This window comes from Cnephaeus nilssonii, assembly GCF_951640355.1.
Source record: "Cnephaeus nilssonii genome assembly, chromosome: 3".
Taxonomy (NCBI): Eukaryota; Metazoa; Chordata; class Mammalia; order Chiroptera; family Vespertilionidae; genus Cnephaeus; species Cnephaeus nilssonii.
The window spans coordinates 59397029-59423162 of record NC_137074.1 but is presented as its reverse complement, the minus strand read 5'-3'; the positions used below and the strand labels follow the sequence as shown (position 1 = coordinate 59423162).

Here is a 26134-nt window from a genome sequence, read left to right as displayed (position 1 = left end):
ACAATGCTTCAACCACCTGAGCCACTAGGCCAGGGTGGCCAAGTTATCTTTGAATCTCTTCACACCTTCCAAAGTTACAGAAAACTGGCACAGTTGCCAAAAGAGTAAATAGAGGCAAACTTAGATGTCTTCTTTTTCACTTAGATCAGGGTTTCTCAGCCTCGGCACTATTGACACTTAGTGCTGGTTGGTTCTTATTGTGGGACACGGTCCTGTACATCATAGAATGTTTAGCAGCATCCTCGGTCTCCACCCACTAGTGCCAGTAACAATCCCGCACGTGCTTGTGGCACCCCAGAATGTCTCCAGACGTTGCCAAATGTCCCTGGCTGGAGGGAGGGCTGCAAAATTGCCCCGAGTTGAGAACAACTGACTGGGAGAAAAGAGATAACCCTGGACTGCACTGATCTGTCATCATTTCTATTTCTAAAAATAAAAACTGCAGAAGGAAAGGATTAGCTTGAAGATGACTGGGTAGTGAGTAAACAGCCTCTTATCTTTTAGAGAATGGTGTAGGCCCGTGGTCGGCAAACTGCTGCTCACGAGCCACATGCGGCTCTTTGGCCCCTTGAGTGTGGCTCTTCCACAAAATACCATGGCCTGGGCAAGTCTATTTTGAAGAAATGGCGTTAGAAGAAGTTTAAGTTTAAAAAATTTGGCTCTCAAAAGAAATTTCAATCGTTGTACTGTTGATATTTGGCTCTGTTGACTAATGAGTTTGCCGACCACTGGTGTAGGCTATTAAATGACTTTTCACTGCAAAGATATAAGCCTAGGTGATCTAGGGAAAATGTAGGCTTCAACCTTAAATTGCCTTGGAAAGCCTGTTTTCCAGCTGTGGAGAGAAGAAGCAATCTCCTGTCTTCCCCTAGTTGAGAGAGGCTACCTCCCACCTGGCCAGAGTACTGAGTTATTTCCAGGGTTAAAAACCCATTGCTATTACTCTGGTCCACAGTAAGTGCTCAGTACATGTTTGTCATATGAATGAATGAATGAATGAATGAATGAGTCCTCTTTGAAGAATACAGTTAGTGCAGTTCACCTCCTGAAGGCCCTGTGTGCCCTCTGGCTAGTCTGGCCAGGTGGTTGGTGTGTTTCTGTACGCAGACTCTGCCCCAGACCCCACCAGACCTAAGAGGAGTCACCTGCCGGGAGGTCAGGAAGGGAGGAGCTGTGGGTGTGGAACCTGAGTGGACCGGTGCACAGGCCTCCTCCCAGGAGTCTATGCGCTCTTCTCTTCTCTGTACAGAAAACTGGCCCATCGTGAAGAGCCTGACCTTGCCAGCCCTCTCCCTGCCCATGAAGCTGGTGAGCCTGGAGGAAGCTCAGGCCCGGAGCCTGGCTACTAACCATCCTGCCCGGAAGGAAAGGAGGGAGAATAGCCTGCCCGAGATCGTGCCTCCCATGGGCACCCTCTTCCACACCGTCCTGGAGTTACCAGACAACAAGTAAGTGGCATTCTTTGCAATTCTGGGAGATGGTTGGAAGGAGGGTTTCAGAGGAGGAAGGAACATGGTCTTGGGGCCATGATGGCCGCATGGGCTGGGGGTGCAATCGGGGTTGGGGTGTAAGAAAACGTTCCAGAAGAGAAAGGAGCTGTCTCCACAACACTCTCTCAGTGGTTGGTGCCTGCACTCACTGCCCCAGAGTCATCACACCCTGGTCTCCCACCAGAGATTCTCTGCACCAGAATGGAGATGGGGCTCGTAGGCATCAAGAGTCATGGATAAACCCCTCACTCCTTAGTTCAGACAAAGCAGGCTTGACATTTTCAAAAGGAACTTTACTAACAAACAAACTTGACTCCCTGCCCCCACCCTTCACCTCCACAGAACATTGCAAAGGGCATAGAGATGAGTGGAGGACAAGTTGACTAATAGTGCCACTCTAGACTGGGAGGTCTGGGCATGCGGCACTGGGAGATGCCATCTCTGGCTTCCACTCCTCCTCTCATACTTTCCAGAGCCCTTCCTCTCCTCCAAACATCATTTAAATTCATAGGGTATTTTCTTTCCTCGTTTCTCCCTCTCACTTCCTCTGTTGCAACCCTGGTCTGCACTACCAAGTGCATGTTCTCTGTGCACTTCAACCACACCTGAGGGGCACCATACCCCAGTTTTACCCACCCTGTCAAATCCACCCCAAGGCCAAGTGCTTGAAAAAACCCCGACCAGATCCAAAGAAACCACCCAGCACTGCAGATGTCTCTGTGATTGAAGGTGAAACATGCTGGGCTGGAGATCGGGGTGCTCTGTGAGAACCCTGCAGAGAAAAGGTTCCTTGTGGAGCCGCAAGTTGCAGGGTTTCATCCTGGAACTTGATGAAATCTTGAGTGCTGGGCCGAGTCAGAGCTGGGCAAGGTGCCTGTGGTGACCCCTGGTGGTGACCCCTGGTGGCACCAGGCTCCTGGGAGGGAGTCCAGCACTGTCATTTCCCCGCCTCCTACTGAAGGGCCTAATGCCAGGCATCAGGGAAATGAGAGACACACTAACTACCCTGGGCATTGCTCTGCAGTGACCACTGACCACACCCAGCAGCCTGCCACTCTCCCAGGCCAGACTCTTTTCCACACTGCTTTCTCATACACCCCCTTTGTAGTCCATGAAAGTCACTACTAGCTCTTTTCTCACCTGTGGATGTACAGCAGTGTGGCCCACTGAGCGCTATGGTCTTTAGTGTTTACTCCTGTAAAAAATAGGGACCTCTGAAAACCCAGGGCTGAAGTGTTTACCAGAATTCCCCCCAGAATTCCCAGAACTGTGTGGTTGCTTGTGACCTCTGAGTCTCCCATCAATCCTTGCCTCTGTGTGCCCACCACTGCCTTTAATGGCATGCCTCTGCCCATTTCTCTGGGGAATGCGGTCCTTTGTGCTGACTCATGAAAGCCTCGCTTGGTCATCTAGGGCATCCCCGGACAGGGTGAGAGTCAGGAGAGAGTCCTCAATTTTAGAGGGGAATTTCCTGAAATGTCCAGGTCATTCATAACTAGAATGTGTTTGGGTTATTCCTTCTCAAGTTAAAAGCCCCCTTGAAATGACTAGTTAGGAAACTAACCCCATATGGCTTGGCTCTTTTAGAAGAAAGCTCTCCAGTAAATCAAAGAAGTGGAAATCAATATTTAATCTGGGACGTTCTGGATCAGACTCCAAGTCCAAGCTGAGTAGAAATGGGAGCGTGTTCGTGAGAGGACAGAGGCTCTCAGGTAAGAATCAGCAGCAGTTGTGTTGATGAGATATATCCCCCCTTATTCTGCTCTGTAAGTCTTTGGTTTGATCACATTAAACTCACTAGCCCTGAAAGAGAAACTTATGCATTAACTAGAGAGTCTTTCTGTGTTGTTTTTTTTTTGTTTTTGTTTTTGTTTTTTACAGCCTGTGGTTTTATTTTTTTAGATAAATTTAGATTTACAAAAAAGTTGCAAAAATAGTACATAGAGGACCCATATGCTCTTCACGCAGCTTTCTCCAATATTTTTTGAAAATATATTTTTATTGATTTCAGAAAGGAAGGGAGAGGTAGAGAGAAATAGAAACATCAATGATGAGAGAGAATCATTGATCGGCTGCCTCCTGCATGCCCCAGTGGATCAAGCCCACAACCTGGGTATGTGCCCTGACCAGGAACCGAACCGTGACCTCCTGGTTCATAGGTCGGACGATCAACCACTGAACCACACCGGCCGGGCAGCTTTTCCAAATTTTAACATGCTACATCACCATAATATAATTATCAAAGTCAGATAATTAATATCAATATAATACTATGAAGTAAAGTACAAACTTTATTCATATTTGGCCAATTGTTCCACTCATGTCCTTTTTCTAGTCCAGGACCCACCCCGTCCAGGAACCCACATTGCATTGAGTTGTCCTGCTCCTTAACCTCCTCCAATCCAGGGCAGTTTGTCGGTCTTTCTGACCTTGGCTGGCCCTTTATTCTGTAGAATATACCTAACTTTGGGTTTGCCCTATATTTTCTCATGGATAGAGGTTATGAAGGTTGTGCCTATCTGTGTGTCAGATCAAGAGGCAGACAATGTCAATACATTATGGCTGGGGATGTTAATTTGATTAAGTGCTGTCTACAAGAGTTTGTCCCTATAAAGTTACTGTTTCATTCCTTTGCAATTAAGAAGTATCTTGTGGGAGATATTTTGAGATTTTTCAAATATCCTATTTCTTATCATTCTTCCACCCATTAATTTTAGCATCCATCAATGGATCTTGCCTACAACAGTTGTTACTGCGATGTTTGCCAAATGGTCATTTTCATTATTCCTCCTACATTTATTAATGGAACTCTACCATAAAGAAGATCTGTCCCTTCTCCCCCAGAGTCAGGTCATGATTTTTAAATAGAGATGGAAATTATATCTGAGTAGTGAATAGGAATTGATATAGGAATGAATTGAGAGACCCACTATGTAAAGGGGGATATAACCAATCCAGGTAAATACCATGTCAAAAAGGGAAGACCAAAGAAATTTGCCATAATGATGTTATAGATTAAAAGTATGATTTTTAAAATGAGAACAATAGTTATAAAAAAACAAGTTGTAAAAGGTAAATGTACAAATGCAGTGAGCAAACCTTGATTGGATCTTAATTTGGAAAAAAAGGACTACAAAAGATCATTTGGGGGAGGAGTATACTGAATATTAGAATTGTAAATTTGCATAGTATGCTAATGGTTCTTAGAAGACATGTGCAGAAGATAAAGTGTATCAGGATGAAGTGTCACAATATTGAAATTCACTTTTGAATGACTCAGTAAAATATAGGTATGTAGGTAGATACAGATGTAGAAATCGATAAAGCAAATGCATGATAAAATGTCAACCATGGTATCAACCAAGTGGTGGATTTAGAGGTCAACTTTTGTGAATGTTTGAAGTTTTTAATAGTAAAAGGTTTGGGGGAAAGTTAATGCCTCTAGGGAAAATAAGAGAGAATGTTTTTAAGGACTTTCTTTGATCCCAGTGATAGCTGAATGCCAAGGATGATAAAGCTCAGGTGTTTGACATCTTCTCTTTTGTCTACTGGAGTAATGAGGATGTCATAGGGTATAGCAGCTACAGTGGTTAAGGTTGTAAAATAATAGTAGGTCCAACTCAATTGGTTTATGCAATGAAGGAATCTATAGGGACACCCAGATGCAAGGAAGGTTTCAGGGGCAGCTCTGTCTCCTTCTCCATGTTTTCCTCAGCTGTACCCTCTGCATCAGCTTCACTCCCAAACTGGCTTCCTTTGCTGCGACAACGTGGCTGTAGTAGTTCTGGGCTTTACCTGTGACTATCACTGTCCAGAAAGAGAAAGAACATTATTTCAGGTTGCTTATTCTAAACAGGGACCCTGTTTTTCCAGGAACCTCCACCATGCTCCCCTATTTCAATCACAGTCGCTGAGTCACATGGATCAATCCCTATGGCCAAGGGATTGATCCCTCTGTGCTGATTGGCTTGGGCCTGGGTTCCTGAACCAGTGACTGGCATGAGGAATGGGCTTACAGTCAGATGCATTTAAGACGGACAGGGCTCTGTGGGAAGGGGGAAGGGAAATGGATTCTGGGTAGGCATCTAAAATATGCAGGATATGGGGTAACATATCTTTCATAAACTACCCTGGAAAGATAGTCCAGGTAAAGAGGACAGGTTGCCACAGGTATGGTAGATCAGATACAAAGCAAAAATCAGGATTCTCAAAGAAGAATTTAAGGGGAGGAATATCTGGCAAGAAATTCCTTACCTATTATAAGAGATTTGCTTACACACATCAAAGAGAGAATTTCGGTTACAGAATCGGTGATACAAGAAAAGAGGTTCACCAAATAATGAAAAGTTAAAAACAACAGCACAAAACAACAAGCAAAAAATTAAATGCTTTGCCTTGATGTTGACTTGGGACGATGTCCACCCCCATGTGGTTTCCAAAAGGAAGAAGTCCAAGGGGATCCATGGTGGTGAACTCACAGACACACAGCATGTCCCTGGCCAGGGCTTCTCAGCAGGCTGCCCCTCCGAATTGCCCACAGGGTGGTTCTCGCCCACAGCAGCTTTGCCTCAGGAGGTCTGTGGTGACATCAGAGTACTGGTCATATCTAACAAGCTCCCCAGGTGATAGGCAGCCAGGGCTGAAAACTGCTGGATCAATAGCTCATAAACAAACTAATCAGAGATAGATCATCAAACTGGCTGCATTTTGATAGGATGCAGCGATGAAACGAAAGAACCATCAGTGTTAACACAAGTAGCTCTCTGTTACCTTGACTATTGCCTATGTGGCCACTTTTCATCAGAGAAGTGTTGCTGGAACCCTAAAAACTGAAGACTGGGGTGGGAGTGGGGGAGTTTATGATCATAATCCATCAGCGTGGTCGCCATAAGTGGCATGTGGACTTGCTATTTGTTGAAATATGAATATGAAAAAAGTCAATCAGTGGAGTAATATATTTAAATACATTTTAATCTTTTCCATAACTAAAGAAAATTTAAAAATTGATTCATCATGAATAGCATTGGAAAATTTTTTGATGGGGGGACAGCAGATCAAGGGGTGTTTACCCATATTTAGAGAATGGAGAAAAAGTAAGAATAAGATAAATTGGGGTATTGACAGAATGAAGATGCATAGAAGGGTATACTGGGATTTGTATATCATCACACAAGGACTCCAGGGAGCCCTCCAAAATGAACTCCTTTGAGTGGGAAAAATCCCAAAGTCCTGAGGATAATCTAAGAGGGAACTCAAGAACCTAAAGACTGCCAGGTCCCTGACAGAAAAACATAATCTAAATATAGCTACGAGCCCTAGCCGGTTTGGCTCAGTGGATAGACCGGCGGCCTGTGGACTGAAAGGTCCCAGGTTTTGATTTCGATCAAGGGCACATGCCTAGGTTGTGGGCTTGATCCCAGTGTGGGGCATACAGGAGGCAGCCGATCAGTGATTCTCTCTCATCATTGATGTTTCCATCCCTCTCTCCCTCTCCCTTCCTCTCTGAAATCAATAAAAAATACATAGCAATATAGCCATGGGCCAAGGAGCCCTGAGTGCTTAGTTTCCATCCAGAAAAGCAGTGGTCGGCAAACTCATTAGCCAACAGAGCCAAATATCAACAGTACAATGATTGAAATTTCTTTTGAGAGCCAAATTTTTTAAACTTAAACTTCTTCTAACGCCACTTCTTCAAAATAGACTCGCCCAGGCCGTGGTATTTTGTGGAAGAGCCACACTCAAGGGGCCAAAGAGCCGCATGTGGCTCGCGAGCCGCAGTTTGCCGACCACGGCAGAAAAGGGGCCAGGGAAGCCTTGGTGACTGTTCCCAAACGCAGCGGCTGTGGCCACCAAGCGTTTCCATCAGAAAGAGGCCCAGAGTGGAAGGTGGACACTGCTGGCCCTGCGACAGCAGTGTGCTCAGCCTCCGGGACACTTGGGGTCATAGGGTCACTGCCCCTCAGGCTGACCTGGGAAACAGCGGAAGTCCAGAAGTGCAGCTCCTGAAACAAAGGGAAAAGGTTGTTTCGGGATACACGAGCAAGGCTCACTGGCCAGGCAGGGTGAGGACAATAACCACTGTGTAACTTGTGAAAATAGCAGATCTTTAAAGGATAAGAATTCAGGCTTAGTGTGAGATGTGAGGGGGCTGAAGGCCATCTTGCCATCACCAAGGGTTTGAGTGAAGATGGCTGTGTCCTCCCCCAGCACGTGGGCCTCAGGCAGAGAGAGGCCACGAGCCGGGGAGGCCAAGGGCTAATGCGGAACCTCCAGAAGGAGCTGGGTTTGGAGCAAGGAGGAAAAGGGGGAATCTTTGAAAGAGGGGCAAAGTCCAATTTGGGTCATGGCCAACTCTGAGTGCTTCTGGAACCATCCCCCCGTTTGCCTTTTATTGCTGAACCCTGGTGTATTCTGGAGAACAACCACAGTAACAGTAGCTACTTTGTATTGAGCATCTACCCTATTCTAGTTAGTACAACCTACTTATTTTATATGCATTACTCATTGACTCCTCACAGCAGCTCTATTTTTCCTCATTTTATCTGTGAGAAAGCTGAAGGTCAGGATAGGTAAGCTGCTTATCTGAAGTCACAAGGCCCAAAGTGGCAGAGTTGAGATTCAAAGCCAGATGTGTCTGAATTCAAGTTTCTTTACACGAGTTCTGGGGCTCCCACTCAGCTTCCAAACCGCCCTCTTTCCCCTCCCAGCGAACTTGACCTACTAATAGAAGGAACAACCTTCCAGTTAATTCACCTCCCTGAAAAAAGATGGTATCTGTGAAAAGGCCTAATCCTGAGCCTGGAATAAGTTTTTACTTATTTAAGCCACACTCTTCCAAAAGCCTGCTCAGGTGGCTTACAACGATGCACAGAGTCCACCAGGCACATAGTAGGTGCTCATATTAGATGTTTGGCTGGTTGTCATCTGCTCCAGGGTGAGGTTGGTGGGTGACATCTCAAAGAGCAAAGCTGCACATGGGAGAAAGGTGACCAGGTCCCCGGGGCCCTCTCACCTGTTGTACCAAATTCTTCTTCGGTGCTGAGAGATGCGGCTTTGGCCAAGACCCCTGCTCTCTGACCTGCCAAATAGGAGGGGCTGCCTGGAGCCTCGTGGATTCTACCCCTTAGATGAATCTTTGATGTACAGGAACATTGGGCTTAGGACTCCTCATTTGAGGATAGCTAGTATTGGGCAAAGTAATAATTTACCTTTATCTGTTTAATGTTAATAAAACTTTGATCTACAGAAGCCTTGTCTTTATAAGGCCCATTCCAATCAGAAAGTAGGAATATCTAGGTGGAGTGGGGGATGTTTTCCAAAGGGGAATATTATAAATACTTGGAAAACTTTGCTAAAGAAACTTTTCTTGTGTGCTGACAGTGGGACCTATTGTCCTGAACGCTTCCTCTTACTATGCATTCAACTAAGATATTTTTTCCTTTTGTCTCTAGTGGAAAAAGCTACTATCCGGCCAGCCAAAAGCATGGACTCACTGTGCTCAGTGCCCGTGGAAGGTGAGGTTTTACCGTGGTGTGCGGAACTGGCGATTACAGCTGGGAGACTGCAGTTGCCACACCAGACTTGCCTTCACAAGCTACTGGGCCTGCTCGTCTCCAGTCCCGGTCATGCACAATCCCCCGGTCCCATCCCTCCCTGGCTCTTTCTGAACTCAAGGCGTTCACATAGCCCTTGCGTTAACTCCCCCTAAAGGGCCACCCTCTTTCCCCCGCCTTCCTCTCACCACAGATGGAGACGACAGCTCTTTTACAGTCACACCTGAACCCGGTTAAAGGGCAACCCCTGAAAACCAAGGCTTTTCCCAGGGGCATAAAAAAGAGCCCGGCCCTGGTTTATGCCTCAGAACTTTGTGCCTCGGTACTTACGTGTCTTGAATTTGTGTGTTTCCATAGACATCAGCTTTCTCATTGTCAAGTCATGATTTTGAGTCGGTGGCTTCATTCATTCGTCAATCAGCATTGATAGGCACCAGCCTGGCATGTCGCTGGCCATCCCTTTTTGGAGTAGAGGTGTGCACAGTTGCAAGCAAGGTGACACCTACTATCAAAGCGACACCTCACCCCCTTGGTTCTTACAGCTGTAGCCGTCAGGGCTGGCTTGCCTGTACCTCTCTCTCTGCTACGCAGCCCACAGCACTGCCACCAGGGCTTCCCTAGCAGAGATGAGACGCCCCACATTTACCCCACGACTTTCCAACCCCTTTAATAGAAAACGTTTTGCTCTTTGATAAATGAAGCAATCTGAAATAACACAGAACATCTTTACAACAACTTTTAAAAATAATTCTCAACTTGTAAAATACTCAATGAACTCTTTTTAAACTGACTCAGTACTTTTATCATTTTCTTGCCTTTATAGTCGCCCATTTGCTTTGGGTTTTTGAAACCTCTTGAGGCAATTCTTGCCCAGTTTTACCGAATTTAACATTTTAAATCCAGGTCAGCACTTTCCTGGGTGTTGGGCAGGTTATGGAACCTCTGGCGTCTCCATTTCCTTGGGTGTGAGAGAGAACGGCGCTTCCCCACGGAGTGGTCGTGAGAATTTCAAACCTACGGTTACACGGTTACACATCCAGCAGAGCCCTCTGGACCTGGCTGGGAATTCCTCGCCAGATCTCAGGCAACTCACACGTCACCTTCCAGCTTCTTTACTTCCCGTACAGGTTCTTTCCTTCCTTGTCTTCCTTCCTTGGCCTGCCAGGAACTCACTCCTCAGGCCTGGGCTCTGTAGGGTTGGGTGCATTTGCATTCCTGCTTTCTCATCCTCCAAACCAGCAGGAGGGAGCCTGGGAAAGGGAGAAGAAGGTCTAGCTGAGAACAGCACTTGTTTCCTTGCCTGGAAATCAGACCCCTGTCGGGTCTACCTGCCAGAGGAGGCGTAAAAGGATAAGTTTCAAAGCAAAATAAGATTCTGTTATTTTGCCCTCTTAGTCTCCTTCCTTTTGAGCAAACATCATTCTGTCCGCTCCCACCCGTCTTTTTATGCTCATGATCTACATGTGATGCTTGGAGGATGGCTGCTCTGGTTAGCAATCTTGGCAGTGGCCTTCTTTTGGAAACGGCTCTCCCTGCAAAGTTGAAAGCAGATACATGTAACACAGCAAGTGGCCCTGTCAGGGCATCCTAACAGAGCAGGCGCATGAGGAGATGCTTCCTATCTCATCAGCCAGAGGTTCTGACCCTGTCTTCCTCATTAGGGTGCTCTGCCCTCATTAGGATGCTCTCCCTTTCCAGTAGTCAGTGCCTTCTCTTACCGGCTGCTGACCATGTGTTTGCCTGCTTTTCTACCAGGGAAGGAAACCAAAGGCAATTTCAATCTATCAGTCGCCACCGGTGGATTTTTTATTCCAGCCGCGAAAATGCATGCGACCAGCATTGGCAGCTCCTGTGACCTCACCAAGCAGGAGGGTGACTGGGGCCAGGAGGGGATGCCGGCGGGGGCCGAGGGGGGCTTTGACGTGAGCAGTGACCGAAGCCAACTCCAGGGCGCTCAGGCCCGGCCCCCACCGGAGCAGCTGAAGGTGTTCCGGCCCATCGAGGATCCCGAGAGCGAGCAGACAGCCCCGAAGATGCTGGGCATGTTCTACACCTCGACCGACAGCCCCAGCAAGTCCGTCTTCACCAGCAGCCTCTTCCAGATGGAGCCTTCACCCCGCCACCAGCGCAAGGCGCTGAACATCTCAGAGCCCTTCGCCGTGTCCGTGCCGCTCCACGTGTCAGCTGTCATCAGCACCAACAGCACCCCGTGCAGGACACCCCCAAAGGAGCTGCAGTCTCTCTCCAGCCTGGAAGAGTTTTCTTTCCAGGGGTCAGAGAGTGGAGGCTGTCCTGAAGAGAAGCCCCCAGGAGCCGAGACTTCTGCAGGTAAAGCAGGGGAGGGGAGGGCTCTCGTTCCCCTGCAAGAGATTGAAAACCAGACTCACATTTGCTTACACAGAGTTTGCAAGACAGTGCAGTAAAGTGGCTAAGGCTGTGGGCTCCGAGCCAGGCCATCTGTCAGGAAGCTGTCACAATCACAATCACAATCCATCTTTGTAGATAACAGATTTCTGTGACCTTAGGCTACAGACTTGACTTCTCAGGGTCTGAAGTGACTTGTGTGTGAAGTGGAAGATCGGGTTACGCAGGGTTTCTCAACCTCAGCACTAGTGACATTTGGGCCTGGGTAATTCTTTTCTTGTGGGGGACTGTTCGATACTTTGCAGGATTATTTAGCAGCCTCCATGACTTCTACCCACTAGATGCCATTAACTACTCCCACCACCCAGTTAGACAACCAAAAATGACTCCAGACATTGCCAAATGTCCCCTGGGAAGGGGAGAGGCACGGTGGTCTCCAGTTGAGAGCCACTGGACAGATGACCTCCCATCTCTGACGGTCTGCAACTCGGGGATCTGAACACAGGACACGGCTAGGAGGCAAGGGTGGAGAGTGTGAGAGAGCAGTAAGCTGGGAGGATGCCCTACATCCTTGATTAGTCCAGGTCAGTGACTGTGCTGGGAACAGCCTCTCTTAAAACGAGCTGTCAGTCTCTTTCAACCGGTAACTCGCATCCTCATTGCAGCTTCGGTACCTAAGAAGGTGGCTCTGGAGGATGCCAAGCCAGGCCCAGGAGCAGGGAGGACAGTGGAATGCAGCAAAGGCCTTTCTGTGGAGCCAGGAGCCCAACTGGAGGAGAAGAAACCCTCGGAAATCCCCCTGAGCTGTCAACATTCAAGTGAATTGGAGAAGAGGCTGGATCCAGAGAAGGTGGTGGAGGAGGCGCCAGAGGCTGGCCAGGTGGAGCCCAGTGCTCCGCAGGAGGGCCCCATGGCCAGAGCAGAAGTGGTGTTTCTCCATGAGATGGTAAGGTGGAACCTCTGTCGGTCCAACCAATAGTTCTCTTTTTCCCAAGGGCTCTTAGAATAGCTTAGTTTTTTGTTTGTTTGTTTGTTTGTTTTGAAGAACCAGAGTTGGCCAAAGGGATTTTAGGAGACAACCTTCTAATCAGACCTTGGGATTTATTTTTGCAGAGGTCCTGCAATAATGCGAATAACCATCCAGCTCAGGTTCCCTAGGACAGACTCAGCGCTCAATATTTCTGACCTGAAGTCACCATAAACCAGTAATATGCCCTTCGATTGTAATGACATTCAATCCCAGAAGCAGCACAAAATCTGCTTATCATATCCTGGTCCCAAAGATGATGACCATTCATGGAGCCAGCCCTCTCCTTCCCGACATCCTGGATAGAGAGTGTCTATGTTTGTAAAACCTTCTCTAATATTTCCAGAATCCATTCCTTCCTCCCGTTGCTTCTAGAGAGGTTAAAGCATGATGCCAGTGCTTACTAAACCTCTTCCACTTTTTAGAGGTGGAATTTTCCAAGGTTTCTTGGGTTGTCCTTGCATAAGATGAAGGTATGAGGAGGTTTTTTCATGGAGCAGTCCTGCATTTGGGAGGCTCTGTGACCTGGAGGAGTGCGTCAAAGGGGATAGGCAGCCCTGGCCGGTGTTCCTAAGTGGTTAGAGCGCCGGCCTGCACACTGAAGGGTTGAGAGCTCAATTCCCAGCCAAGGGCACGTACCTGGTTTGCAGGTTTGTTCCCCAACTCAGGGTCCATGTGAGAGGCAACCAATCAATGTGTCTCCCTCGCATCAGTGTTTCTCTCTGTCTCTCCCTCTCTAAAAATCAATGGGAAAAAATGTCTGCGAGTGAGATTACATATATATATGTAATCGATGAGAGAGTTCTGATCTGGGGTTGGTTGAACCTGTAGATGCATAGGTGCAGAACCCCAGATATGGAGGGCCAACTGTATGTTATGGCACATGGTAAGCACTGAATAAGCATCCAGTGATTATTAGTGCTGTGTCCTTTATTCGCTGAGGTGCCCAGCCTGGCACTGCTCCAGTCCCTGGCAGACAGTGAGGATGACAGCCCTGAGAGTCCTTGGTTCTAAATAAGCAGTTTCTTGATGTTTTTCAGGATGAAGATGATCTGACCAGCACCCTGATCTGGCCTGAGATTCAACAGGAGCTAAAAATCATTGAATCTGAGGAGGAGCTGCCCTTGTTGCCACCACCTGCTCCGAAGGTCAGCCCAACTCAGCCCACTCTTGAGTCAAGTCCAAGGCCTCTTGCTGCCCCAGAGCCTCCTGGGAGCTTGCCTTGTGTCTCTACCCCAGCTCCAGTCTCTGCCCCTCTGGAGGAGTGGGCTAGGGATCCAGCCAAACAGAGCACAGAGGGGACTCCCACAGCAGCCAATAGAGAGAAGCCAGAGACAATCAGCCGCCTGCACAGATCTGAGACTGAGAAGGCTCCGCGCCCAGACCCCACCAGCCTGGCTCCTCTGGAAATCGTTCCATTTGAGACGGCTTCTCCACAAGCAAGGGTGGAGGTGGGAGGCCCAGGGAACCTGTCTCCTCTGATCCCACCTGCCCCACCCCCTCCAACGCCTCTGGAGGAGGCACCTGGAGTCCAGCTACAGAAGGATGGCCCTGAGAGGGAAGACTCCTCAAAGAATTCGGGGACAAATCCACACGTAGACCAGCCGAAGCCCAAAGGCAGTTCTGCGATCCCCAGTCTTTGTCAGGGAGACAAGGCCTCTCCAGGACAGAGTGAGAAGCTGAAGTCAAAGAACGCTGCTCCCGATGGAAAAGGCGCTGGTTTTCCAAGCCCAACAAGGGAGGTTGAGCTCTCCCCACCCGGAGAGGGGGATGCGGCCCATTCAACACAGGAGCCCTCAGACTGCGACGACGACGACACCGGGACAGATGTGGCCCAGCACGGCCTAGAGATGGTGGAGCCCTGGGAGGAGCCCCAGTGGGTGACGAGTCCCCTTCACTCCCCCACCCTGAAAAATGGGCAAGAGGCCCAGGTGCAGGGCCTTCAGTGCCACCGGCTGGAGAAGAGGCTTTCCCACAGGCCTAGCCTTCGTCAGAGCCATTCTCTAGACAGCAAACCCACGGCTGAGAGCCAGTGGACTTTCCAGGGCCCCTCCTCCAGCAGCTGTGCTAATCTTGAAGCTGAGAGGAATCCAGACGCGCTGCAGCCCCCGCCACCCAGGAGAGAGGTTACTGGATGGGATGAGAAAGCCCTGAGGTCCTTCAGAGAGTTCTCTGGCCTGAAAGGGATAGAGGCTCTTCCCAGTCAGAAGAGACCAGGTGGTTTGCAGCCCAAACCAGCAGAAACCAGCCCTGTCAGCCTAGCAGAGGGAAAGGAACTGGGGACACACCTGGGACACAGCAGCCCTCAGACTGAGCAAGGTAGTGTGCCCAGACCAGAGAGCAGCAAGGAGAGCTCACCTCGTGTGCAGGACAGCACCCCGCACGGAGAGCATCCCCCAAAGTCACAGCTGAAGAGCACTGAGTGTGGGCCCCCGAAGGGGAAAAATAGGCCTTCTTCCCTGAACTTGGACTCTGCCATTCCCATCACTGACCTCTTCCGGTTTGAAAATGTGGCCTCCTTTGGTTCACCTGGAATGCAGCTCTCTGAGCCAGAAGACCCAAAGGTCACGTGGGTGACCTCATCTCACTGTAAAGTAGACCCCTGGAGGGTTGACTCCCAGGACTCTCAGGACCTGGACATTGTTGCTCATGCCCTGACAGGCCGCCGTAACTCAGCTCCCGTCAGTGTGTCAGCTGTGAGAACCTCCTTCATGGTCAAAATGTGCCAGGCCAGGGCGGTCCCAGTCATCCCTCCCAAGCTTCAGTACACGGAGATCCCACAGCCCCTGCCCTCTCAGAGCCCAGCGGAAGGTGGGGCTCAGCCTCTGGAGAAGAGCTCAGAAGAACCTAGATCCACTGATGTGACCTCTGAGAAACCTGCCAAAGGCGGTTCTGCCTCCTCCTTGGAAAGCCCCAAGGAAGAGAAACCAAAGCAAGACACAGGAGCCAAGGAGTCCTTGCCCATGGATGCCACTGCATCCCGCACATGTGAAGGACCCAGCCTTTCTCCAGAACCAGGTTTGGCTAACCTGCTCTCCACCCAGGATGCAGTAGTGCAATGCAGAAAGCGCACATCAGAGACAGAGCCATCTGGGGACAACCTTCTTTCTTCAAAAATAGAGCGACCATCCGGGGGTTCTAAGCCTTTCCACAGGTCAAGGCCAGGAAGACCCCAGAGCCTAATCTTATTCAGCCCTCCTTTCCCCATCATGGACCATCCGCCTCCCTCTTCCACAGTGACAGATTCCAAGGTCCTGCTGTCTCCTATCCGAAGTCCCACCCAGACAGTTTCCCCCGGCCTTCTTTGTGGGGAATTGGCAGAAAACACATGGGTCACACCAGAAGGGGTCACGCTTAGGAATAAAATGACTATTCCTAAGAATGGCCAGAGACTAGAGACCTCAACCAGCTGTTTTTACCAGCCCCAGCGGAGATCTGTGATTCTGGATGGAAGAAGTGGGAGGCAGATAGAATGACTTCCGTTCATCTGCTGGTGTCTGAAAAAAATGCATGATTCATTGGGAACTTATTACAGGCCAACTTATCATTGGTCCAAACACAGGTTACCCAAGGCAAGGCTTGTTTGGGCCTCTTCTCTTCCTTCAGCCTTTTGGCCATTTATTAATTAGTCCATTTGTCAAAGGAAAGGTCAAGGGAAGGACCAAGAGATGAAATTTAGATAAGTCTGCATGAGAAGGTGGGAAAGGTCAGATAAGGGAGAGGATGAAATGCTTGCCCCCAGTAAGATCCGGGGCTGGTCTGTGAGTTGCGTTACTCCCCCATTGCCATTATCTATTCCTGTGGCGAACTGGATGTGACAATGACTTGTGAAAGAGAGATCCTTTGTGTTGAAAAATGTTGCTACTGAGGTTTGAAGGCCTCCTCTTTACTTTGTGCTTTTTAATGCTGTGTGAAAGTGTACTCTCCAGAATAGAGCAGATTTGGAAAAGCAAACTAAGTACACTTAGATCTCCCAGTGGGTGAATTTGCTCATGCTCTTTCCCCGGAATTCCTGCTGCCCTGCCCAAGATGGCTCCATGTGCCAGCATAGAAAATCAGAATCCATACTCAAGAGCCAACTCTGAGACAGACACAATCTAAGAAGACTTTCTGGCCATGGCTTTTTATTAATTTGGGACTCCAACTGCCACTACTCTGACCTCTGATTTATAAATCCAATAGCTGGGCAGGATTGCTTCCATTCCAATACCACAGTCTAAAAACAGGATGTCACCTTAGAGAAAAGCCTCACGCGTAGACAGAACTACATTCCAAACAGTATGTGTTTAACTGGCGGGGCATTCGCAGAAAGCACCCCTAGCTCAGCTTACTCTCCTTCCACACTAGGCTGGGACAGGAGTGCAGGACAAGATAAGGAGGAGCCCTACCAGGGTAGCCCTACCACTCGATGGCAGCTGCCCTTCGGAAATGTATTTCATTTTAGCCAGTGGATGCCTTCCTTCCTCCCTCTCCCTTCATTGCTCAAGAGCAGATTTGAGGCGCCCTCCCACAATCCCCCTCATCCACCACCCACCCTAGACATTCAAACTTGCCTTTCTCCTGTCTATATAAAAGCAGAAGCAATAAACCAACCTGATTTTGTCAGTTGTTTAGAACTTCAAATAGTTCTTTCCTTTTCAGCTGGAGAGAGGAAGAACGGATATAACCTCCTGGAAGATTTTTGGTGCTCCCCCGAAAAGGGCTTCATAGGAGCCCTTCTCAAGGCAAAACCCACCAGGGTATCAACACTTTCAAACCTTCTAAGACAACTATCTTGTTTGTGAAACAAGAAAAATAGACCTACTTTTAGCCCTATGTACCTCCTCTCAGGTTCACGTCTGGCTGAGCTCTGTCCAGAAGCACAGTCATTGCAGAAATTTCTCTAAGGGCCAGCAGTACTTCTGGGCAGACCTCACAACCAAGGCCGGTGCTGGGCTGGGTAGGAGATGTTACCTCCTCCACTGAGGAATTGGAAGCTGGTGCCCACAGATACATATCCCTCTCTCCTTTCTTCCCTGGTAAGCCTTCCAGTTTGGAAACCTTGTCCTATACCTTCTAAGCCGGTGTCTATAGCAGGGGTAAGTGTCTATAGCAGGGGCAGGCCAGCTGAGGGCTTCTGCTTTCAGAGGCACTGAGATGAGTGAGCAGGGGGAGCAGCCAATAGGTCTCTGGTCAGTGTCTTTGCATTCTCACCAGATGAGCAAGACATCGGACCAACAGCCAATGAGATGTCAACCCCTGAGAGAAGTCCTAGGGTATAGCATTTTGCCCCCCAGGGAAGCAAGGCGAAGAAATATAGTGGTGACAGATGAGTAAGGCCATGTTCAGGAGATTTGAGAAGTACATTCCTGCCTTATCAGAAAATGTGGGCGGGTAGGCTTCATAGCAATTTCAATGCACCGTGGTTTCTACACCTCGATAAAGACTGTGTCCCAGTTAGAATGCAAGAGAGGGAAGGAACTGCACTTTGCTTCTCCAGCAGAACTCTGAGCCGAATGATGAAATATTGAAACTATTTTGTGACTATTTTACATTTGTGTTTGTAACATGTAGGAGCTGTATTTTTACTTGGACACAGGCTGAGAAGCCACTATTTACATATTAGCAAGTGAGTTCAATTTGCGGCACCCACATTGCTTTATTGAACGGCTGCCATGTTCCTGAGACTGGCATCTTTCATTGGTAGCATCATCTTCAGGAGCCGTGGTGGGCATGTGGATGTCATCCTGAGACACAGTGACAACTGTCTGGAGATATTTCCTACTATGGGCTTCCCTCCCCAGTCACCCCAGAAGGCCTTGGGAGCTGACTCACTTCTCAGGGTCCCGCCGCTGAAGGGTGGGCTTCTCCTTTGACTAACACCCAGCCTGTCAACTGTCAGAACATGTTCCTAATCTTCCTGTGGCCTGGGCGAGCCTGGCGCTGAGGGAATTCCATTCCAATGCAACGAAAACATTATGTTTTACTCCTGAAATTGTTCCTCAGAATGCCCTGAATTACCTATCTGGTCACCCACTCGGGACTGAAAACTAAACCCCCTGAGAATGGCTGGCTGGGAATCAGAGCCCATCCAGGTCAGGGACAGGAGATGTGCTGCTGGGTTGAGGGGGGCCTGCAGAGTGCCCCAGAAAGGGCTGCAGAACCAAATTCTCAAAGGGCTATTTCCACGATCAGTCCTCTAAATGGGTGTGGCTGATTTTAAATGTTGAATTTGAAGTGTTTTCTTTCAGTGTTAATGATTGTTTTAAGAAGGTAATAACCTATATTTATTTGCAAAATGGCCTTCCCAGGCCAACTTTTTTTTTTTTCCAAAAGGGAATTGGTTTTTATTCTCTGCTTCACATGGAATATGAAGAGACCTGACCAAGAACCCCATTAAGATACTGTTAGCCTAAAATTCAAGATATTGATTATGAAAAAATTCTGGATTCTGGGGAAATAAAAAATGTAAGCATCATTCCCAACATTTATCAAGACCTTTAGAACTCTTAAATCCTTGAAGAGTCTAATGAAAAAGAGGAGCGAGATGGTAGCAAATGAAACCGCCTATAAACAACCAAGAGCAAAAGTTAAAACCATTAAGTTACCAAATTAAAGAGTAAGGGGGGAAATGTAGCAACTAGCATCTTTTAATAGGATTGTTAATAGTGTTCAAGTCACCTACTGACTGTCATCAAATTAAACACAATTGCAAACTCAATTGAAAGTACTAGGGAAGACACTTAGGCGCTGAGATTTTTGCTTTGATCATGTAAAAAAATTAGAGAGTAGTAAGTATGAATAAATAGTTCTGAGATTTTGCGTGGTCTTAGCTGGTTGGATTATGAAGTCCTATTGGTGCTAGGTAACACCAGTGTTCCATTCTCGAGAGTGGTTTTAGGGACTTCCATAGTCACAGAATGGGTTAACTCCTGCCGATGATGAAGTTAGAGGTCCAAGATAAACTGTCACTTTCGTGTCTAATGTTTAGCACATGATGATCACATTTGACTAAAAGTGGGTGGGACAGCCATTTGTCTACACAGGCTGTGGGCTCCTGCCTGAAGAGGTACTGGGGAACATGATTCATTTATCTGGGATTGGAATAGGAGAGGTTTGGGGTCAGTCCAATTCCCACCAGGATTGATTAGCGCTAGATTCTGCCTGTCCTATCTGATGACAATATGAATCTTGGGGTTAAGTGTTGCCAGGAGTATGTTTTTAGGTACTTCCAACGGGAGATCAGCTCAAAATGTGGAATAACCAAGAACATGTCCTTTTTCAACACCTTTTCTAGCAAAGTCAGGTCAGAAGAGGGAGCTAGCATGAGGAACGGGAGATTGTAGAAGGGTAATTGCCTGGGATCAGTGTCAGTCCAGAATGGATAAAATTGGGAACAACCAAAGATTGATTGGCACACAGTAGATCATTTAGTAGCCTGGAGGTTCATCAGCAAATGCAGGGACCACTTCTTTATGAGGCTGAAGGATGTAACTAAATCAAAGAAATTCATGACGTACATAGCCATGCATTTTACTGGATGAATCACAATGCTTTGCAATAACTTAATGCCATAGTACTTCCTGGCGTCTAATTCTGCAAGGTAAAGCACTTTTTCAAAGGAGTTTATTAGAAAGCAACATGATTTCAGCCTGTTTGTTGAGCTTGACGAATATGTTTCCAAAGATATAATCAAAATGTTTTTCTATTAAAAATATATTAAACCTATCCATAGAGACATTTATGTGTAATTAAAACAGATTGTTATGCTTTTAAAATGTACTCTAATAAATGATATGAAATGCATTACTTATAATGGCACTATGAACTGGAGGAAGACACGGGGGTCATCAAAATCGATGCTAGGAAAAGGGCATTATGCGCATCAGGCCCATTGTTCTATTTGATGTCATTTTTTATTACTTCAAAGTATGGTTTCACAGCAAAGTCCTGATGATTATCCTATCTAATAAAGAGGTAATATGCAAATTGACCATCACTCCAACACACAAGATGGCCACCCCCATGTGGTCAAAGATGGCCGCCCTCATGTGGACACAAGATGGCCAGCAGGGGAGGGCAGTTGGGAGGGACCAGGCCTGAAAGGGAGGGCAATTGGGGGCGATCGGGCCTGCAGGGGAGAGCAGTTAGGGGTGACCAGGCTGGCAGAGGGCAGTTGGGGGCAACCAGGCCTGCAGGGGAGGACAGTGGAGGGGGACCCAGGCCTGCAGGGGAGGGTAGTTGAGGGGGACCAGCCCTGCAGGGGAGGGCAGTTGAGGGGGACCAGCCCTGCAGGGGAGGGCAGTTGGGGGGAACCAGGCCAGCAGGGGAGGGCAGTTGGGGGGAACCAGGCCTGTAGGGGAGGGCAGTTGGGGGCGACCAGGTCAGCAGGGGAGGGCAGTTGGGGGTGACCAGGCCTGCAGGGGAGGACAGTTAGGGGTAACCAGGCTGGCAGGGGAGGGCAGTTAGGGGCAATTGGGCTGGCAGGGGAGCAGTTAGGCATCAATCAGGCTGGCAGGGGAGTGGTTAGGGGGTGATCAGACTGGCAGGCAGAAGCAGTTAGGGGCAATCAAGCAGGAAGGCAGGTAAGGGGTTGGGAGCCAGCAGTCCTGGATTATGAGAGGGCAGTCAGAAATCCCTCGAGGGGTCCCAGATTGGAGAGTGCAGGCTGGGCTAAGGGACACACACACCCCACTGTACGAATTTCGGGCACCGGGCCTCTACTGTGTGTGTGTGTGTATTTTTTTTTTTTTTGTGTGTGTGTGTGTGTGTGTGTGTGTATATATATATATATATACACACACACACTTTTTATTTCAAAGAGGGAGAGATAGAAACATTAGTGATGTGAATCATTGATTGGCTGCCTCCTGCAAGCCCTACATTGGGGCTCAAGCCCACAACCCGGGCATGTGCCCTGACCAGAATTGAACCATGACCTCCTGGTCCATAGGTCAATACTCAACCACTGAGCCATGCTGGGTAGGCCTGATCATTTTCTTTAGTAAATTTTTCTTGTTTTACCTCTTAATAATTGTCAACATTTGCAACTTCACTTTCTTATAGTTGCAATCACACATGTCACCCAAGATACCCAGTATAAGTCAATGGCTATTATAATTGAAAAGTGAAAAGAAAAAAGAAAAGGAAAGAAGAGAAAAGAAAAGAAAAGAAAAAAGAAAAGAAAGAAAAGAAAAGCTATTGCTTCTCAAAACTCCACAGCTTAAGAAGTTTGGATCCACCTACACCAAAGTGAACTCAATTTTTCTATCATCTGAGTCAATCAAGGGGAACTAGTCTTTCATTTGAGTGATTATTTTAATGATGCGCTAGGGTTTAAAAAGCAAAAGTTTGTTATCTTGGCATAGATTATCACACAAAAAGGGGAGAGGGGTACTTAATATGTCAAAATGAAACTTTTAGGAAAACAATTATGCAACCCAGGCTCACAAGCTGATGATACTTGCAGTGAAAGATGTCACAGTCAAGGGGATAAAAATAATAGTATTTTGGTAACAATATTCCATTTAGATCATCACACTTCCTAGGCCTGCTCCTGTCAGCCTTCACTACTGCCCTAAATGCCTTTTTCTTCTAGACACTCCCTGGTCCCCCTCCTGCTTCCCTCTCCTGAAAACCCTGCCTCCCACCCCAACTAGCCTCACAGGTGCCCTCACGCCTCATCTTCCCCACAGTTGTTCTGGAGCCCTTCTCTCCTTACAGCCTCTTCACTGAAGGTTGCCTCCACTTCCTGGACTTCAGTAAAACTTGACACTCCCGAGGACCCTTTTTTTTTTTTTTTGAAGTGAACATATCAAGACTTTATTGTCATATAATAAAACAAAATATGAAGCTTAGAACTGGATCACTTGACCCTTTCTCTTCTTATCTCCTCCCAGTCCAAAATGCTTGCATCTCTTAACAGCCAGCATCCTCTTAGATCTGCATTAGGCTCAACGCACTCAAGCCTCAGCACAATCTTCTTTGTAGTTTTAGCCTTTTTTCGGAAAATCGGCTTAGTCTGCCCACCATAGCCACTCTGCCTCCTGTCATAATGCTGCTTTCCCTGCGCTTACAGAGAAGCCTCGCCCTTCTTGTACTGTGTCACTTTGTGGGGTTGATGCTGGCCACACATCTTACAGAAAGTTCGGCGGTTTTAGGAACGTTCACCATGTTTGCGAGCACTACCGGCAGGGAAAAGCTGAGGACGCTTCTTTACCTGAACAAAAAGGTTGCACATTTTTCCCAGGTTACACAGACTACAAAGAGCTGAAATGTTCTCATTTCCCACTCCTGTACCATTGCGTCTTTCCATCTCATATGAAAATCTGTTTACCAAAATGTATGGCCTCCAGCTATTGTAACGTTTACCATTCCTTGTGGCCATGATGTAGTCAATGTCCCAGATTTCCAAGGGTTTGGCACAGGCTTCCTGTTTCCTGCCTCGTCCCTCCACATTCTGGATGACTTCAATGTTCCTGAGGAAAACCCACCCGTCACCTTTGCCACAATTGCTAACAGCTTTTACTTCTACTCATTTTTGGCCGTTTCTTCCAGTTACACATCAGGTCGTTTTACAACCCAGAACGCTATGGTCCTGTACTCATATTCCATTCTCAGGACCTTTCTTATCCTTGCTCCTTTTTCCCTCCTACTTGCTCAAGATTAGTAATGCCTGGCTCCCCCCTACTCTTTCTGATAGACAATAAACCCACCACACTGCCTTCCCTAGCCTTTTGAGACCCCAAGGTGCATCATCTCAACTATTCTCACCAGCACCATTAACTCCCTGGATTAGTCCTTTAGCCATGCCTACTTGGCAAACCTCCAAACTAGGACCCTTACCACCTATCTTCTCTACTCTTTTACTGTGTCTTTTAGACCAGAGATCATAACTCTGTGATGGGAGAGCCTTTGGAAACTTATGGTTTACCTCAGCAGTGGCCTGGTTCCCCAAACTCACAAAGGCTATTCCATTATTCCAATCCTCTCCCACATGGATTTCCCCACCCCCAAAATGGTAATTGCTTCTTACTTCACCACAGGTCTAAACTATCAGATGTTTCTTCCACCTCCGTAGCCATTTCCCCTTATCCAGATGTGTACACCTAAGCTCCCTTCTAGCTCAGAGGAAGTGCTATTGCTCTTCCCAAGGGCTCCAAAGAACCCTCCTTCCCAATTCATCACTTCATTCCAGTTCTCTGCTCTGGACCAAATGCTGCCTGACCTCCACTCCCTTTGCTCCATTAAAATTTGTCTTGCTAAAGTAACCAATGACCTAATAACCAAATCCAAGTCAGTTCTCTAGTATATTTGATATTCATCATTCCTTTTCTTGAAATTATAGTTCACCCCAGACTTTCGTTTTCTTACTCTTGTTCATTTGAAAGTTTCCTCTTCTTGTTATTCACCAGAATTCTGCCCTTCCTTCTCTTTTCACTCCACATATTTTCCCTACATCAGCTTCTACATGCCCGTGGCTTTTTCTATCACCCAAGTGGTGGCACTCCACCTTCCACTTTCTCTGGCATGGATTTTTGTTAAATGGTTGGCTAATTGGTCTCTGCTGTAAGTCTCCATTTGACATCCCTCCATTTTCCAAACCTATCCTACATCTTGCTGCCAATGTTGTCTAACAGAGGGTAAGTGGTTCTCTTCAATATCACCTGGAGACTATCTTAAAACAGACATATGGGCTCCACTGAGTTTTCTAACTCAGTGGGTTTGGGGTAGGGCTCAAAATTTTCCATTTCTAACAAGTTCCCAGTTAGATGATGCTGATGCTGCTGGTCGATTACTCTTTCAGAACCCTTGACCTGCGAATCCGCTGGGTTATAATTCCTCAGCTTAAAATCTTTCATTAGCTGTCTTCCGTCTACAAAAAGTTCCCAGACCTATCTGCTTAAAAATTACATGTCAGTGTGCACCACATTGCCAGCAATGGGATGTCACAATAGCAGATGTCAAAAGAATTAAGCTAACACTTTTCTCTAAAGTACATCTGACATAGAAAAATCTTTTATACCATTTGTAAACAAAATTGCACTTGATTTTGCTTTTTAAAATGATCTGAATTACACTGTAACAGTTTCTTTCTCTCTTTTGCTCTTTTATTTTTCTTTCTTTTAATTATTGGTAGAACCAGAGTTTTGTTCTACATAGAAACTTCATGCCATTTTTTAATATAAAAAATTTTAACAATTTTTTTAAAATTATGTGTGAAAGGTGTATATTATTGGGCTTCACCCTCAAGACTTTGACTTAGAAGGTCTGATGCAGTATCCAAGAATCACCCCTTAGAGAACCTGCAATCTACAAATCCCTTAATGTAGAATTCAAGTCCCTCTTAATCTATTCATTGCCTACCTCTCCAGCATTATTGAGCTCATTAAAAACCTAGTACAAACTTATGCCTTGACTTTTTGTATATCCTATTCTCACTGCATGAACCCCACCTCCCTCACCCATGTGGCAAACATCTAGTCCTCCCCCAAAATGCACCGTGTTACTGCTGCAAAGAAGCCTTCCAAGAGGCTGCTCACCCTCTTTTCTGCCTCTCCTCTGTATCCTGTATATACTTCCTTTACTGAACACCTTTGTTACAATTACTGACTTGTTTGCCTTCTATTAGTTAAACTCTTAACATCACTCTCTCTGGCACCCATAGTGTCTGGCATAGATACTCAGTAAATAGAAATGGGTAGTGAGGTGGTGGTGATTGATAGGGAGCGGAGGGAAGGAAGCTTAGGGAATACAATACGGAACCAGAGAAAACAGAATATTGAGGAACATTTCCACCATGCTCATGCCTTGAACTACCTACCTCTGACACATTTACCCCCTTAAGCCACCCAGATAACTAAAACTGGTCAAGCATCTTTTCCTTTCCCAGTATCCCAAGTTCACCCAATTGATCTTTTTTCCCCCACACCATTTAATTTCCCAACATATAAACAATTACCTAAAAAAGGGGGCCTTCTTTAATGGGCATGTACCTCCTCCTAACACTAAGCAAGATGGTAGCCTTTCTTTCACATGATCTGTAAATAATAGGTCACACAGGTAACTAGTAATTTATCTCTCCCCATCTGAATGTGGTACCTACAAAGGGCAGCTGAAATGAGCAGGAGCATGATGAACTGAAGGGTTTTATCTCCCTGATGCTGTCATATCTGAAAGAGGGGGGCACTTTTGCAATTCCACTGACCACAGTTTTTCTTTCTTACATTCTCTCATTTGTTTAGTCAACCTGGCATCTGGTTCTCCTGTGCTGCTCCTTTAGGATATGGCCAAGACAGGTCAAACTAGAAGGGGGAATGTTGTCAGCTTACAAGACTAGTCTATGATCTCTAGTCAGTTATCTGGGCTACTTTTCAATCAAAGAGCCAACTTGGGACTGTTTTGATGAGACAGCCTTCTGTGCAGGCCACCCATTTTGCTTTTAGCTGTCAAATAATCTCATCAAAATGTTTTTTAGTCAAAAGAAGCATATCTTCAAGATCCTAAGGAAAGATGACAGCTTTCCCACCCTCTCCCACCCCAAGAACCAGCATATTTAGGCTGAACCACTTCACATAAAAAAAAAAAAAAATACACTGGTTATCTTACTATTTTCCCAATATGCCAAAATTGTTCCCACCTCAGGGCATTGCCCTTGCTGTTACTTTAACATGGAATTCTCCCCCAAAGCTACTTACATGGCTCAGTCTTGCTTCTGGTCT

At 47.0% G+C, this 26134-nt stretch overlaps 1 protein-coding gene and 1 pseudogene across 2 annotated transcripts in view; one reads left to right on the top strand and one right to left on the bottom strand.

The window, feature by feature from the left end:
- ARHGAP31 (Rho GTPase activating protein 31) overlaps positions 1 to 20326 on the top strand; it is a 106734-nt gene extending 86408 nt beyond the window's left edge. Inside the window, exons 7-12 of the mRNA XM_079767419.1 lie at positions 1250 to 1448; positions 3078 to 3202; positions 8942 to 9004; positions 10799 to 11371; positions 12073 to 12353; positions 13475 to 20326. Coding sequence (XP_079623545.1) covers positions 1250 to 1448; positions 3078 to 3202; positions 8942 to 9004; positions 10799 to 11371; positions 12073 to 12353; positions 13475 to 15910 — 3677 coding nt within the window. The 3' untranslated portion in view covers positions 15911 to 20326. The remainder of the gene's footprint in view (positions 1 to 1249; positions 1449 to 3077; positions 3203 to 8941; positions 9005 to 10798; positions 11372 to 12072; positions 12354 to 13474) is intronic.
- A 1666-nt stretch (positions 20327 to 21992) lies between these two features.
- LOC307097128 (large ribosomal subunit protein eL42-like) lies at positions 21993 to 23160 on the bottom strand (annotated as a pseudogene). The gene has a single exon. The product of its transcript is annotated as a large ribosomal subunit protein eL42-like (transcript).
- Between the last annotated feature and the right edge of the window lie 2974 nt (positions 23161 to 26134).